This window comes from Ornithorhynchus anatinus, chromosome 8, assembly GCF_004115215.2.
Source record: "Ornithorhynchus anatinus isolate Pmale09 chromosome 8, mOrnAna1.pri.v4, whole genome shotgun sequence".
Lineage (NCBI taxonomy): Eukaryota > Metazoa > Chordata > Mammalia > Monotremata > Ornithorhynchidae > Ornithorhynchus > Ornithorhynchus anatinus.
Window position 1 is genome coordinate 50351095 of NC_041735.1, and position 14369 is coordinate 50365463.

The window sequence follows — 14369 nt, forward strand, 5'->3', positions numbered from 1 at the left end:
ACTTGTCTGCTGTGTGACCTTGGGCAGTCCACTTCACTTCTCTGGGCCTCAGTGACCTCATCTGTACAATGGGGATTAAGACTGTGAGCCCCACGTGGGACAACTTGATGACCTTGAATCTACCCTAGCGCTTAGAACAGTGCTTGGCACCTATAAGTGCTTAACAAATTGAGAAGCAGCATGGCTTAGTGGAAAGAGCAGGGGCTTGGGAGTCAGAGGTCGTGGGTTCTAATCCCGATTCCACCATTTGTCTGCTGTGTGACCACTTAACTTCTCTGGGCCTCAGTTACCTCATTTGTAAAATGGGGATGAAGGCTGCGAGCCCCCACGGGACAACCTAATTCCCTTGTATCTACCCCAGTGCTTAGAACAGTGCTTGGCATATAGTAAGTGCTCAACAAATACCAGCATTATTATTATTCATTCATTCAATAGTATTTATTAAACGCTATGTGCAGAGCACTGTACTAAGCGCTTGGCATGTACAATTCAGCAACAGATAGAGACAATCCCTGCCCAATGACAGGCTCACAGTCTAATCAGGGGAGACAGACGGACAAAAACAAGACAACACGATCACGATAAATAGAATAAAGGGGATGTACACCTCATTAGCAAAATAAATAGGATAATAAAATATATACAAATGAGCACAGTGCTGAGGGGAGCGGTAAAGGGAGGGGGAGGAGCAGAGGGAAAGGGGGTTTAGCTGAGGGGAGGTGAAGGGGGAAGGGGGAGGAGCAGAGGGCAGAGGGGGAGCAGAGAGGGAGCAGAGGGAGCAGAGGGAAAAGGGGTAGCTCAGTCGGGGCCAGATTGTGAGCCTCACAAGGGACAACCTGATGACTCTGTATCTCCCCCAGTGCTTAGAACAGTGCTCCGCACAGAGTAAGCACTTAACAAATTCCAACATTATTATTATTATTACTCTCTGTGCCTCAGTTCCCTCATCTGTCCAATGGGGATGAAGACTGTGAGTCTCACGTGGGACAACCTGATGACCCTGTATCTCCCCCAGTGCGTAGAACAGTGCTCCGCACAGAGTAACAAATACCAGCATTAGCCCGTCAAAAGGCCGGGATTGTCTCTATCTGTTGCCGAACTGTCCATTCCAAGCGCTTAGTCCAGTGCTCTGCACATAGTAAGCGCTCAATAAATACTATTGAATGAATGAATGAAAATGGGGGTCGCCCAGAGCCCGTCGTTGGGCAGGACTGGTCTCTGTTGCCGAACTGTCCATTCCAAGCGCTTAGTCCAGTGCTCTGCACATAGTAAGCACTCAATAAATCATGGGTTCAAATCCCGGCTCTACCACTTGCCAGCTGTGTGACTGTGGGCAAGTCACTTCACTTCTCTGTGCCTCAGTGACCTCATCTGTAAAATGGGGATAATAATGTTGGTATTTGTTAAGCGCTTACTATGTGCAGAGCACTGTTCTAAGCGCTGTTCTAAGGATTAAGACTGTGAGCCCCACTTGGGACAACCTGATTCCCCTGTGTCTCCCCCAGCGCTTAGAACAGTGCTCTGCATGTAGTAAGCGCTCTTGATTCTATTTATTTGCTATTGTTTTAATGAGATGTTCATCCCCTTGATTCTATTTATTGCTATTGTTTTTGTCTGTCTGTCTCCCCTGATTAGACTGTAAGCCTGGCAAAGGGCAGGGACTATCTCTGTTACCGATTTGTACATTCCAAGCGCTTAGTCCAGTGCTCTGCACATAGTAAGCGCTCAATAAATACTATTGAATGAATTAATGAAGGAATATCTGTTACCGATTTGCACATTCCAAGCGCTTAGTCCAGTGCTCTGCACATAGTAAGCGCTCAATAAATACTACTGAATGCATGAATGAATGAATGAACGAACAAATACCAACATTATTATTGTTGAATGAATGAATGAATATCTGTTACCGATTTGTCCATTCCAAGCGCTTAGTCCAGTGCTCTGCACATAGTAAGAGCTCAATAAATACTATTGAATGCATGAATGAATGAATGAACAAATATCAACATCATTATTATTAATGAATGAATATCTGTTACCAATTTGTCCATTCCAAGCGCTTAGTCCAGTGCTCCGCACATAGTAAGCGCTCAATAAATAGCAGCGTGACTCAATGAAAAGAACCCGGGCTTGGGAGACAGACGTCATGGGTTCTAATCCCAGCTCCACCGCTTGTCAGCTGTGTGACCTTGGGCAAGTCACTTAACTGCTCTGTGCCTCAGTCTCTGGGCCTCAGGGACCTCATCTGTAAAATGTGGATGAAGACTGGGAGCCCCAAGTGGGACAAGCTAGTTCCCTTGTATCTACCTCAGCGCTTAGAACAGTACTTGGCACACAGTAAGCGCTTAATAATAATGTTGGTATTTGTTAAGCACTTACTATATGCAGAGCACTGTTCTAAGCGCTGGGGTAAATACAGGGTAATCAGGTTGTTGGTATTTGTTAAGCGCTTACTATGTGCCGAGCACTCTTCTAAGTCCTGGGTTAGGTACAAGATAATCAGGTTGTCCCACGTGGGGCTCACAGTCTTAATCCCCATTTTACAGATGAGGTAACTGAGGCACCGAGAAGTTAAGTGACTTGCCCAAAGTCACACAGCTGACAAGTGGCTGAGCCGGGATTCGAACCCATGACCTCTGACTCCGAAGTCCACACAGCTGACAAGTGGCTGGGCCGGAATTCGAACCCATGACCTCTGACTCCGAAGTCCGTGCTCTTTCCACTGAGCCACGCTGCTTCTCCCACGTGAGGCTCACAGTTAATCCCCATTTTACAGATGAGGTAACTGAGGCACAGAGAAGTGAAGTGACTTGCCCACAGTCACACAGCTGACAAGTGGCAGAGCCGGGAGTCGAAACATGATCTCTGACTCCGAAGGCCAGGCTCTTTTCCACTGAGCCACGCTTAAGAAATACCAACACTGTTACTATTGAATGCAGGAATGAATGAACAAACACCAACATTATTATTATTGAATGAATATCTGTTACCGATTTGTCCATTCCAAGCGCTTAGTCCAGTTTCTGTACAGAGTAAGCGCTCAATAAATACTATTGAACGCATGAATGAACAAATAGCAATATTATTATTATTGAATGAATGAATATCTGTTACCGATTTGTCCATTCCAAGCGCTTAGTCCAGTGCTCTGCACAGAGTAAGCGCTCAGTAAATACTACTGAATGCATGAACGAACAAATACCAACATTATTATTATTGAATGAATATCTGTTACCGATTTGTCCATTCCAAGCCCTTAGTCCAGTGCTCTGCACAGAGTAAGCGCTCCATAAATACTATTGAATGAATGAATGAATGAACATCTGTTACTGATTTGTCCATTCCAAGCGCTTAGTCCAGTGCTCTGCACATATTCAGCTCTCAACAAGTGCTTAGTCCAGTGCTCTGCACAGAGTAAGCGCTCAATAAATACTATTGAATGAATGAATATAATAATAATAATGTTGGTATTTGTCGAGCGCTTACTCTGTTCTAAGAATGAGAAGCAGCGTGGCTCAGTGGAAAGAGCATGGGCTTTGGAGTCAGAGGTCATGAGTTCGAATCCCGGCTCTGCCACTTGTCAGCTGTGTGTCTGTGGGCAAGTCACTTCCCGTCTCTGGGCCTCAGTTACCCCATCTGTAAAATGGGGATTAAGACCCTGAGCCCCATGTGGGACAACCTGATTCCCCGGTGTCTCCCCCAGCGCTTAGAACAGTGCTCGGCACATAGGAAGCGCGAGAAGCAGCGTGGCTCAATGGAAAGAGCACGGGCTTGGGAGTCAGAGGTCATGAGTTCGAATCCCGGCTCTGCCACTGGTCAGCTGTGTGACTGTGGGCAAGTCACTTCACTTCTCTGTGCCTCAGTTCCCCCATCTGTAAAATGAGGATGAAGAGTGTGAGCCTCACGTGGGACAACCTGATGACCCTGGATCTCCCCCAGCGCTATCGAACAGGGCTCGGCACACAGTAAAGGCACGAACGAACCACCACCCTTATTGATGAGCCCCATTCCCGCGGCCCCGACTACCTCGGGCGGACAGCAGGGGGCGCTCGGAGGGGACGGAGGGTTCAGAGCGCCCCCGCGCGGCGGCCGGCCTCAAGAGCGAGGGTCGCTCCCATTGGTCAGGACGAAGGGCGGCCCCGCCCCGCGGCGGACCTGTCGCTCTCCGATTGGTCGGAGGGCGGGTGGCTCCGCCCCCCCCCGGGGGGAGGGAGGGGGGGTGGCGCGCGGCTGGTGGTCGTTCGGGGCGGCCGGCGGGGGATGCGGCGGGCGCGCGGGGCGCACGAGGCCTCCGCCTGCAAAGCGCGGGCATCGCCGAGGGGAAGCCCCGCCGCCCTCCCGTCCCCGCCAACGTGAGGGCGGGAGCCCCTCCTCCTCCTCCTTCTCCTTCTCCTCCTCTTCCTTCTCCTCCTCTTCCTCTTCTTCCTCCTCCTCCTCCTCCTTGCCCTCCTCCTCCCCCCCTTCCCCCCCCCCCCCCCCCCAGCAGCCTGCAACATGGCGGAGTCGTCGGCCCCGGAGAGCAAGCACAAATCGTCGGCCAACTCGTCGGCGCCGGCCACCAGCCGGGCCGGCGGCGCCCAGGTCCCCGGGCCGGCGGCGGCGGGACTTTCGGGGGGCCTGTCGCAGCCGGCCGGGTGGCAGTCGCTCCTCTCCTTCACCGTCCTCTTCCTGGCCTGGCTGGCCGGCTTCAGCTCCCGCCTCTTCGCCGTCATCCGCTTCGAGAGCATCATCCACGAGTTCGACCCTTGGTGAGTCGCCCCGCCGCCGGACACCCCCTTCCCTCGCTCCCTCCCCCGGACGAGGCCCCGGCGCGGAGGGGGCGGGGAAAGAGAGAGAAGGGGACCCAGGTCGGGGAAGGGAAAAGGGGAGGGTGTGTACACACACCGCGGCACATGCATGCACACCGCGGCACATGCATGCACACACGGACACGCGCCCATGCCTACATGCACGCGCACGTGTCTACATGCATGCACACGCGACCACACGCACATGCCTGCAAGTATGCAAGCATGTCTGCATGCACGCACGTCCACATATGCCTACAAGTATGCAAGCATGTCTACGTGCCCGCATACATGTCTGCATGCATGCACGCACGTCCCCACTCACATACCTACAAGTATGCAAGCATGTCTACATGCCCGCATACATGTCTACATGCATGCACGCACGGCCACACTCACATGCCTACAGGTATGCAAACATGTCGGCATGCTCGCACACACGTCCACACTCACATGCCTACATGCACACGCCCATGCCTACATGCTCGCACCCATGTCCGCACGCACAGGTCGACATGCATGCGCGCATGGCTACACACGTCCACATGCTCGCACACATGTCGACATGCATACACACACGCCCACACACGTCTCCATGCACGCACACATGACCACACGCGTCTACACGCACATGGTCGCCCACATAATAGTGTTGGTATTTGTTAAGCGCTTCCTATGTGCAGCACTTCCTTACTAAGCGCTGGGTTAGATACAGGACACAGGTCTACATGGGTGCACACACGTCCACACTCACATGTCTGCATGCACGCACACCTGACCACACGCATGCACACACGTCCACACGCACATGCCTACGTGGACGCACACATATGCACATACATGCCCGGGGGCCTAGGCACACCCGCACGGAGGCTTGCACACACCGGAGCCCCCGCACCCCCCGAGCTGCGGGGACCCTGCCCCTTGTGCGGGAGGGAGGGAGGGTCCCGCAGGGGCTCGGCTGCGGGATCCCACCCCCACCGGCCTCAACTTTGGCAGGAGGAACCGCGGGCCCCAACGGCGGCCCACCCTCGGTGGGAGGGGAAGGGGACACCGAGAGAAGGACAGGCCCGCACCGCCCCACAACCGGATCGTTTGTATTCGGGGGACCCCCAATCTCACGTTCCTCATTCTCCGGGGGTGTGTGCGGTGTGTATATGTGAGGTGTGTGCGCGCCTTTTTTCTTTTATTATTGAAATCATCACTCTGTTAATCCAAACTGTCGCCTCTAGACGGTGTGTTCCATGCCCAACCCCGAAATGGGTGCATTAGTTCCTTTATGAGAGTCCGCAGCGAGTTTTATGGGCAGCAGAGACAACGGTAAGGGAGGAGGGGAGCTGGACACCATCTCTGCAAATGTGGAGTGGGGGAGTGCCAGCCTGGGACCCCTCCCCCCAAAAAAAACACCCCCCACACCCCATCATCGCCCCGCTGTCGGACCCTCTTCACCCTGCCAAGATTTCGGGCCTCCTGTTCGCTTGGCGTTCGTGGAGGTTTTCGACGTGGGACCTAGCTGCAAAGTTAAAATCCCACATCAGGGACCCACCTCCATCGTCGTTAATAATAATAATAATAATAAAAAAAAAAGGCAGGCCGAGATGTAGAAGGTGTCGAGAAGCGTTATAGTTTGGGCCCGGCTCGGCATTTTCTCATTAGGAAGGTTTCAAGGATTCCCATCCCGGGAGGATCCGTTGCATTTTGACGTCTCCGCTTCAGGGGAATTGGAGGCAGAAGGCGGGAGATTACGTTGATAGACACGGAGTTTATTTTGAGAAGACGGTAGGAAGTCAAACCTACTAAAATCGTGACTTTAAATTCATAACTGCCATGTAGAGAAGGACATTTGTAATGCATCATCCACGCTAACACCAGAGGTAGCGACACTCAGGAAATCGCTTTAGGTAAAACTCCTAATTACTGTGGGGTGTCTCCTTACTTGGTCCCTAAATGCGTAAATTTAAGAGGGTTTTTTTTTCCCAGTGGGGAAGGATTCTCATTCTTTTTAATATTAGATTCTACCGTGATAGAATATTTTTCTCATCCACTTAAAATCGCTACGAATTATGAATGAACTAACGTGAAGATTTAACTAGGCAGGATTAGCACTTTCTCTAAGCATTACAATCAGCAAACTCAAATTGAAGTAAAATGGGGAAAAAAGGAAACAAGTGCCATTTTGTTAGAGCTGTCCGTCTTATTTTCCCCGGTACTTTTAGAGTCACTAGAAGGTTTGATTAGGCAGGGGTATTTCCTTTAAAAAAAAAAAAACTTCATATTTTTTCATCAAACGGGAGAACTACAATTCAAAGTTACTGCCTGTTAATGCACTTGAAATTGAGTGGCAACATTTTTCATACCTGAAAATGAGAGAACAGTAAAAAATATCTTGTGATTTATCTTGCTTGTAAACAGGATTATTTTGGAACAAGTTGTCCAGAAATTTAGCTAATGTTGACTAATACCATTCTGGAAAGTTTTTCGTGGTTACCATAGTGTCCAAAAGAATACTTTGGGCCCAGTTGTGTCAGTTTTTAAAATGTGCAGTTTTTGTAAGCACAGTTTAGGAAGAATCAGTTTGTCCATCTGTGGTGGTGTATTGAGCGCTGACTGTGTGCAGACCACTGTACTGAGTGCTTTGGTGGAGGGGGGCACAGTACACCAAGAGTTGGTACATATGCTCCCTGCTCTCAATGAGCATACAGTCCAGAGGGAGAAGGTAGACATTAATGTAAGTAAATAATAGCTATGTACAAAAGTGCTGTGGGATTGAGGTGGGGAAAATACCAAATGCCTCAAAGGCTTAGACTCAGAAGGGAGAGGGATTAATCCAGAAAGGCCTCTTGGAATAAAAATCGATTACCCTTTCACCTAAAAATGTCTTTGAAAGGCAAGGCTTTTTTATTCCACATACACACTTTTGTTTTGATTTTACCTTTATTGCTTTATGGAAAAGAAAAACCATGAACAGATTGTTATTCCTTAGTACAGCACATACGGTTATTGTCATGTCCACCTAGTTTAATTTTTTTCTAAAGATACTAACAAAATGAGTATTTCGTTTAGTAATTTTTGTAAATATTGCAGATTTTTTATCCAATCTGAAGTTGACTAATGGTGGGAGGCTTTAGAATGAATGTAATACTCTAAGTCCTCAGATTTATCAAATAAGAGAAGTAGATGAAACCTGTCACTGAACCATGTTCTGTTGAAAATTTTGACAAAACCTTCTTCCTCCGCTTCCCTTTTATATTTGTTTTCTTTAAAGCATCGGGAGTGTTCAGGACTAGTGTTTTGTATTTAGCAACTTTCGTAAAGAGTACCAAACCATTTTAGATGGCTCATCTGCACGGTGTTGGAGGTAAATGGGAAGTTGGTATAATCGTCGTATATATATGTAGATTATACATATATTCACAGGTGATAGCATTTCTAAGTTATTCCCCTGTTCACTCTCATAGGAGGGTGTCAGTTGTGGAGTTGGGCCTAGAACCTAAATATTTCTACTTCTATCTCATTAGACCAGGTTCCTTTAAAGTCTACCTTTAATAACATTTAATGTGTATGCCAGTCAGTGAGCCCAGGAACTCATTTTCTTTTTCATTTTCTCATTGCCCTCTTGCTCTTTTTTCTGGACACAATTCTAGTACTTCAGAATAGCAAGGTAGTCTAGTGAAGAGATTTTGATTGCTAGACTGAGAGTTTGCTGAAGTATACTGAATATAATTTTTCACCCTTCCATAACTTGCCACACCTTTGTGCCTTATTAATATTTAAATTGAGCAAGGTGTCTTTTGAAGCAGTGTGATCTAGTGGAAAGAACACCGATCTGGAGTGGTCTAGTGGAAAGAACATGGGATCTGGGAGTCAGAAGACCTGGGTTCTCATTACAGTTTTGGGACCTGGGAGTCAGAAGATTGGGGTTTTCATCACAGTTTTGCTACCACTTCCTTGCTAGGTGACCTTGGGCAAGTCATTTAATGTTTCTCTCTCTCAGTTTCATCATCTGTAAAATGGAGATAAAAACCTCTGTTCTCCCTCCGTCTTAGACTGTGAGCTCCTTGTGGGATATAGATTGGGTCTGCTCTGATCACCCTCTATCTACCCCTGCACTTAGTTCAGTGCTTGGTACACAGTAAGTGTTTAACAAATATTATTATTAGTAGTAGTAGTAATACTAATAGTGATGAACACTTAGCTGCCAAACCAGTTAAGCCACATATGATTTTTTACTTGCTCAGATTTATTTTTCAGTAATATGATTTCAACTTTCTGCAGTTGCCTAAGCTCTTTACAATGTTGTGGTTACCCAGTTTATTCATCACTTAAATGCATTGAATTTGAGAGTACCATGGAAGTGGTACTGTTTTTATAACTTTTTAAAGTTGCTTGCTGGTAGTCTCTTTTCATACAAAATAATTTTGAAACATGAGGAGGCTAATGTCCTATCCCTGGATACATAAAAAAACTATGGCAGAAAGATGATTATAACTCACAGCCCTTGTATCTTACTTTGTTTAGGCTGCAGTGCACTACCTTCCAAATACGAAATTCAGATCTGTTTTAAATGTATTTTAATGTCTTTGATTTGTGTGTACTTTGTACCCTGTCTTAACGGAAGGAAAATAGATCTATTTTTTAGAATATTTACCTATCTGATTCCCTTCCTACATTGCTCTTTAACTGAGCTTGGCAGTCATCAGTTAATTTAGATATAAAAGGTTAGTTCCTGTTCCTAACAATAATTGTGGTATTTGTTAAATGCATACTATGCATCAAGCACTGGAGTAGATACAAGTTAATCAGGTCAGTGTAATTAGAGTGACTAGTTTAGAGTCTAGTGGCCTTCTGTTGCATAATAAAAATGTCTTTACTCGGTGTCTTTATTTCCCAAATACTTGCATATATTTTATCTTATAAGATCTCTCTGAGGCAAATTGAGCCAAGAGGTGGAATCCATGGACAAGTGAGAAACTGGCCAATTTAATAGCTGTGGACCAGAGCTAAAAACTATGTTTTCCAATTTCCTAGCATAGTTTTATTCCCACTCATCTGTGGTTTTTAATTCATTCATTCATTCAATCGTGTTTGTTGAGCGTTCACTGAACTAAGCGCCTGTATGTTCTACCAGGTTGTATTTTAAACCCTAGTAGGCCTGCTGTCTACAGTGCCTCAGTGTACTTTAACTTTCCAACTGCCTGAATTTCACTCATTTTATTCTCTGAAAGAACTGAAGCTTTCCAAAAACAGGTAGGCACACGACGTCCGATGAGATGACGGAGATAATTTCCCTTCAGCCTTTGTCGCTAGATCCCCTTCACCCTCTGTCCCCACAACAAGTATGTGGCCCTGCCTCCCGAAAGAATTGGTGTTCCATAACATGAGGAAAAGTTAGAGAAATAGTCAAGAATAATGTGCTTTGTTATAGCAGTTGAAGAGAAGACACTTAAACTTAAAATTCTTCTGTCGTGGAGAGCTGATGATTTCTGATGACAACTTGATGTGCCTTTTTTTCCTTAGTGAAAAATACCATAGTGACTACATTATGATCATGAAGAATGTAACACTGGAGTGGAGGTGTGGCAATATGTGCAGATAATGTTATTGCTCTGGACCTTGTGATTATTCTAGAAAAGTTGTAACTGGCATTTGCTCCTTTTGTATTAGCCCCGAGCCTTGCCTATAGTCATAGACCCTCCCAGCTGTCCTCTGGAAATAAATGGGTCTGCCTTTGCCCCTGATTAATCGTTCACCTTTCTGGTCATGCCATTCCTCTGTACCCTTCTGCATGTATCAATCAGCCATATTTATTGAACACTTAACTGTGTTTAGAGCACCAACTAAGCACTTTGGAGGATTGGTAGACATATTCCATGCCCCCAACGAGCTTATACTTATCTATTTAGGGGATTTTTAGTAGTTGTATTTATTCAGCACCTACTGTGTACAAAACATGGCTTATGGAACACGGAAAAAAAACACAGGTGAGAATAGACAGTCCATGGTTCTCCAGGGACTTGGAATCTATCCATAAAAGAGATAAAGGAGATTGGTAACAGATAATGGAAGGAAAGATGGAAGCACCATGAAAGAGAAAGCTCAGAATCCAGCCATCCCGGTGGTCACCTAGAGTCCAGTCACAACCAAAGACTTCCCGACCTTCTCAAATCCACAGGGGCGGCAACGTGCTGCAGGACTCGTCAGGAGCAAAGGCATAGGATGGGGAGGTGGGAGGCTGGCACGGTCCCTGGTGGTTTCCAGTCCTTCAGTCAATCGTCTTTGAGTGCTTACTTTGTGCAGAGTACTAAATTAAGTGCTTGAGAGAGTACACTATAAATATTATGGAATAATATATATATATATAAAATATATATGTGTGTATGAATGTACGCATATGTCTGGGTGCATTTCCCTCAGTATTCCTGTCAGGTGAGAGGCCGAGCAGAATGTGCTGTCGCTGCATGAGTCCCGGGTCACCCTGAAGATGCCTGGCCCGTGAGGAGGATGCCAGGACTTCTCAGGGGTTTCCCTTGGCCAAATCTACTCTTTCTACCTCTGTGACCCTAAATTGGTCATTTTATGCTTCTCTTTGTGTTGCGACTACAACCAGTGCACAACTCTTCAGCCCTTAGAGCACCGGAATGGTCGAATTCAGCCTGCTTTACGCCGACTTGGGTTAGGACTGAGTGTCGGGAGTGGAGGAAGCATTCTTCTTGTGGTACTTGGGGAATTTGGCAGCTTTCTATGACCTCTCGTGGCAGTAAAGGGATGTAAAGTTTTGTCATGTTTTCTAAATGCTGCAATCTTTGTGTAGCTATTGGATCTTATTAGGAAAGGTTTTTAGCGCAAATAAGACTAGCTCTCACTCCTAAGGATTTGACTAAAAAGCTTCTGAAGGCCTAGTTCCCTAGGCAACTCCTAAGCCCATAGTACTTTTCATACTGCTGCCTCAGACTCTCAAATCAGAATTAGTGCCATAAAAAGCTAACAATAACAGCAAAAACTCCTACCTCCTTCCTTTTGACTCTTTCATATCCATTCTGGTGAAATTTGATAAACTGGAGAGTGAGTACATGTCAGGTCAACAGAGTTAAGAATCAATTCGGATCCTTCCAAACAGTTTTGCCTTTTCTCTTTACTTTTTTGACCTCGATATTGTAGCCGTTCCTGTAATTTGATCGTTTCTGTTATCGGCTCAAATTTGAAGACATCCCAACTCATTTTTCTTCCTGATAGTTTTTTAGTTTTTAGTTATGTAAAAATCTAGAAGATTAGAGCAGAGAAGACATTACATTTAATATTTTTTGCCAGCTGTTCGTCACTTGCATTTGGCTCTTCTCCTTTAGAAACTTGCCTAATAGCCTAATGACAAAGCCTCTTGGGTAGATTTAAATCTTCTTACATTGTAATCAAGAGAAATTTTCATGCAGCTATTTCTTCAACTTTGAGCTTCAATTTCACTTAGTACAATCTTAACAAGATTTGGGTTTGAAGTGGTATCAGAATACTGTTGTGACAGGCAAAGATACTTTAAAAAAAAATAATAGAGCATTGGGCCTGAAATGTGGTTTCAACCTTTTTGCCACTGTGAACTTCTGGGGACAGAGAAGGGTTTACCAATTCTGTTGAATTGTACTGTGTACATACTAAGTGCTCAATAATTACCATTAATTGATTTTTTTATCTATGTATGTGTATAAATGGTGGTATTTGTTAAGCGGTTACTATGTGCAAAGCACTGTTCTAAGCGCTGAGGGATACAAGGTGATCAGGTAGTCCCATGTGGGGCTCACAGTTTTAATCCCCATTTTACAGATGAGGTAACTGAGGCACAGAGAAGTTAAGTGACTTACCTAAAGTCACACAGCTGGCAAGCGGCATGACCTCTGACTCCCAAGCCCGGGCTCTTTCCACTGTGCCACGCTGCTTCTCTGTATATGTGTGTGTGTGTATATAAAATCAATTAAAATATATATATTACCGGTGCAGCATGGGGAGCAGGGGAGAATAAAAATTGAAAAGGATTATTGCCTGCTAGTGGCCAAATTCATCTGCCCAGAATCAGTGAGTGGCACACCCCGTGGCTGATGGGATGGGGTGAGGATGACCCCTCGCAGTCACCCTGCCGACTGCACCTTATATGATGTTGTGAGATATGGGCATTAGAAGGACGGCCATGAAAAAGTTCTTTGGGGAAGTTTGCAGAACCTATATAATTGCCAAGCCTGAGGTCGGGGGCTGGGGGCCTGGTCCCCTCCATTGCTGTGGAGCAATCCTGGCCATCATAAAGGCAGGAACAGTGGGTCAGACACTCATGTGGAGGGAGGCTGGATATTTTTAAGGTTCCAAGGTCACCGTCTAACTGTCCATCACTTATGATTTTCCCTCCTACCTCATATATCGTTTTCCAAGCCAGGAACTGCTTCCCCAACCAGATCTTAAAGACTCCAGCTTTCCCCATTTTCAAAGCCGTCCTAAAACCCCACCCTCTCCCTACTCTGATTAAATCGCATGAACTCAATTCCCGTTTGTCATGCTGATGTATTCCCATCACCAGCACTTATGTACACATGCATGTTCTTCATTTATTTCATTCTTATGTTCTTGTACTACCTCCTGTGTATCCTTGCCACCCCACCCTTAGATTCTAAACCTCCATTGTACTCTTCCAATCACTTAGAACATTGCACAGCATGCAGTAGGTACTCAGCAGACTCCACTGATTGAAACATACCAGACATGAAGATGATGTTCAGTACTATATCAGAACCTAGTAGGGGACAAACCAACTGAAATGCCAGAAAGATGCCCATCCTAGAGTCAGTAGAAGTTCAGTTGATACTGGCTGACACCCGAAGGTCCTGGCCCAGCTTCAAAAGCTGCTGTTTCCTCCTCTTTGCCTTGGTGCTTAAAACTGCAGGTGAACGTAGCTGAAACATGGACCTAATGCAGTCGCCTGAGGGTGGAGTAGGTACTCCCTTGAAATGTAAAATATTCTTTGAAAAGAGATCTTAATAAAATATTTAAAGAAAGAGACGTGGCAGCTGAATGTAAAATACTAAAAGTTTTCCGACTGTAATCCAGAATCAGATTCCCACCTAAAATTTTAATTTCCTAGTCCGCATTCTTCTAAGTGGACTTTTCTTCCTGTAGCCGGATTCCTGTTAGGAAAGCACTCTATATTGTTTTCCTTGACATTTGCCTTATTTTTCTTTGATTCATAAGCGATTAAATCTTGACGGGAAATAGTTACCGTGTAATGAATGTCGGGGGGAAGGAGGTGAGGGTGGGAGATATTTTTAAAACAATTTCTGGAGACTTATAAAAGCACGTTCTGAAGGGATACTTTGAATGTTCCATCTAGCTAAAAAAAACCCTGATAAGTCTTTATTTAGTGTTGGCATTGCTTCAGATTGCCTAACATCTAGGCTTTGCAGTTGTAACTCATCTGGATGACAGCTTTAAGCTTTATAATTTTGTAATGTCTTTTGTGCAATGGTCAGTAGTGTGCCTTTTACCTATGTGAATGTACTAAAAATCTAGTATTTGCTAATTATATCATAACATCTAAAGTTATTTTAG

The 14369-nt window shown here is 45.6% G+C and overlaps 1 protein-coding gene across 1 annotated transcript in view; it reads left to right on the forward strand.

Moving 5' to 3' along the window:
* The first annotated feature begins 4482 nt into the window (after positions 1-4482).
* The window catches only part of STT3B (STT3 oligosaccharyltransferase complex catalytic subunit B), a 102211-nt gene continuing 92324 nt past the window's right edge, over positions 4483-14369 (forward strand). Inside the window, exon 1 of the mRNA XM_001508622.5 lies at positions 4483-4751. Coding sequence (XP_001508672.2) covers positions 4498-4751 — 254 coding nt within the window. The 5' untranslated portion in view covers positions 4483-4497. The remainder of the gene's footprint in view (positions 4752-14369) is intronic.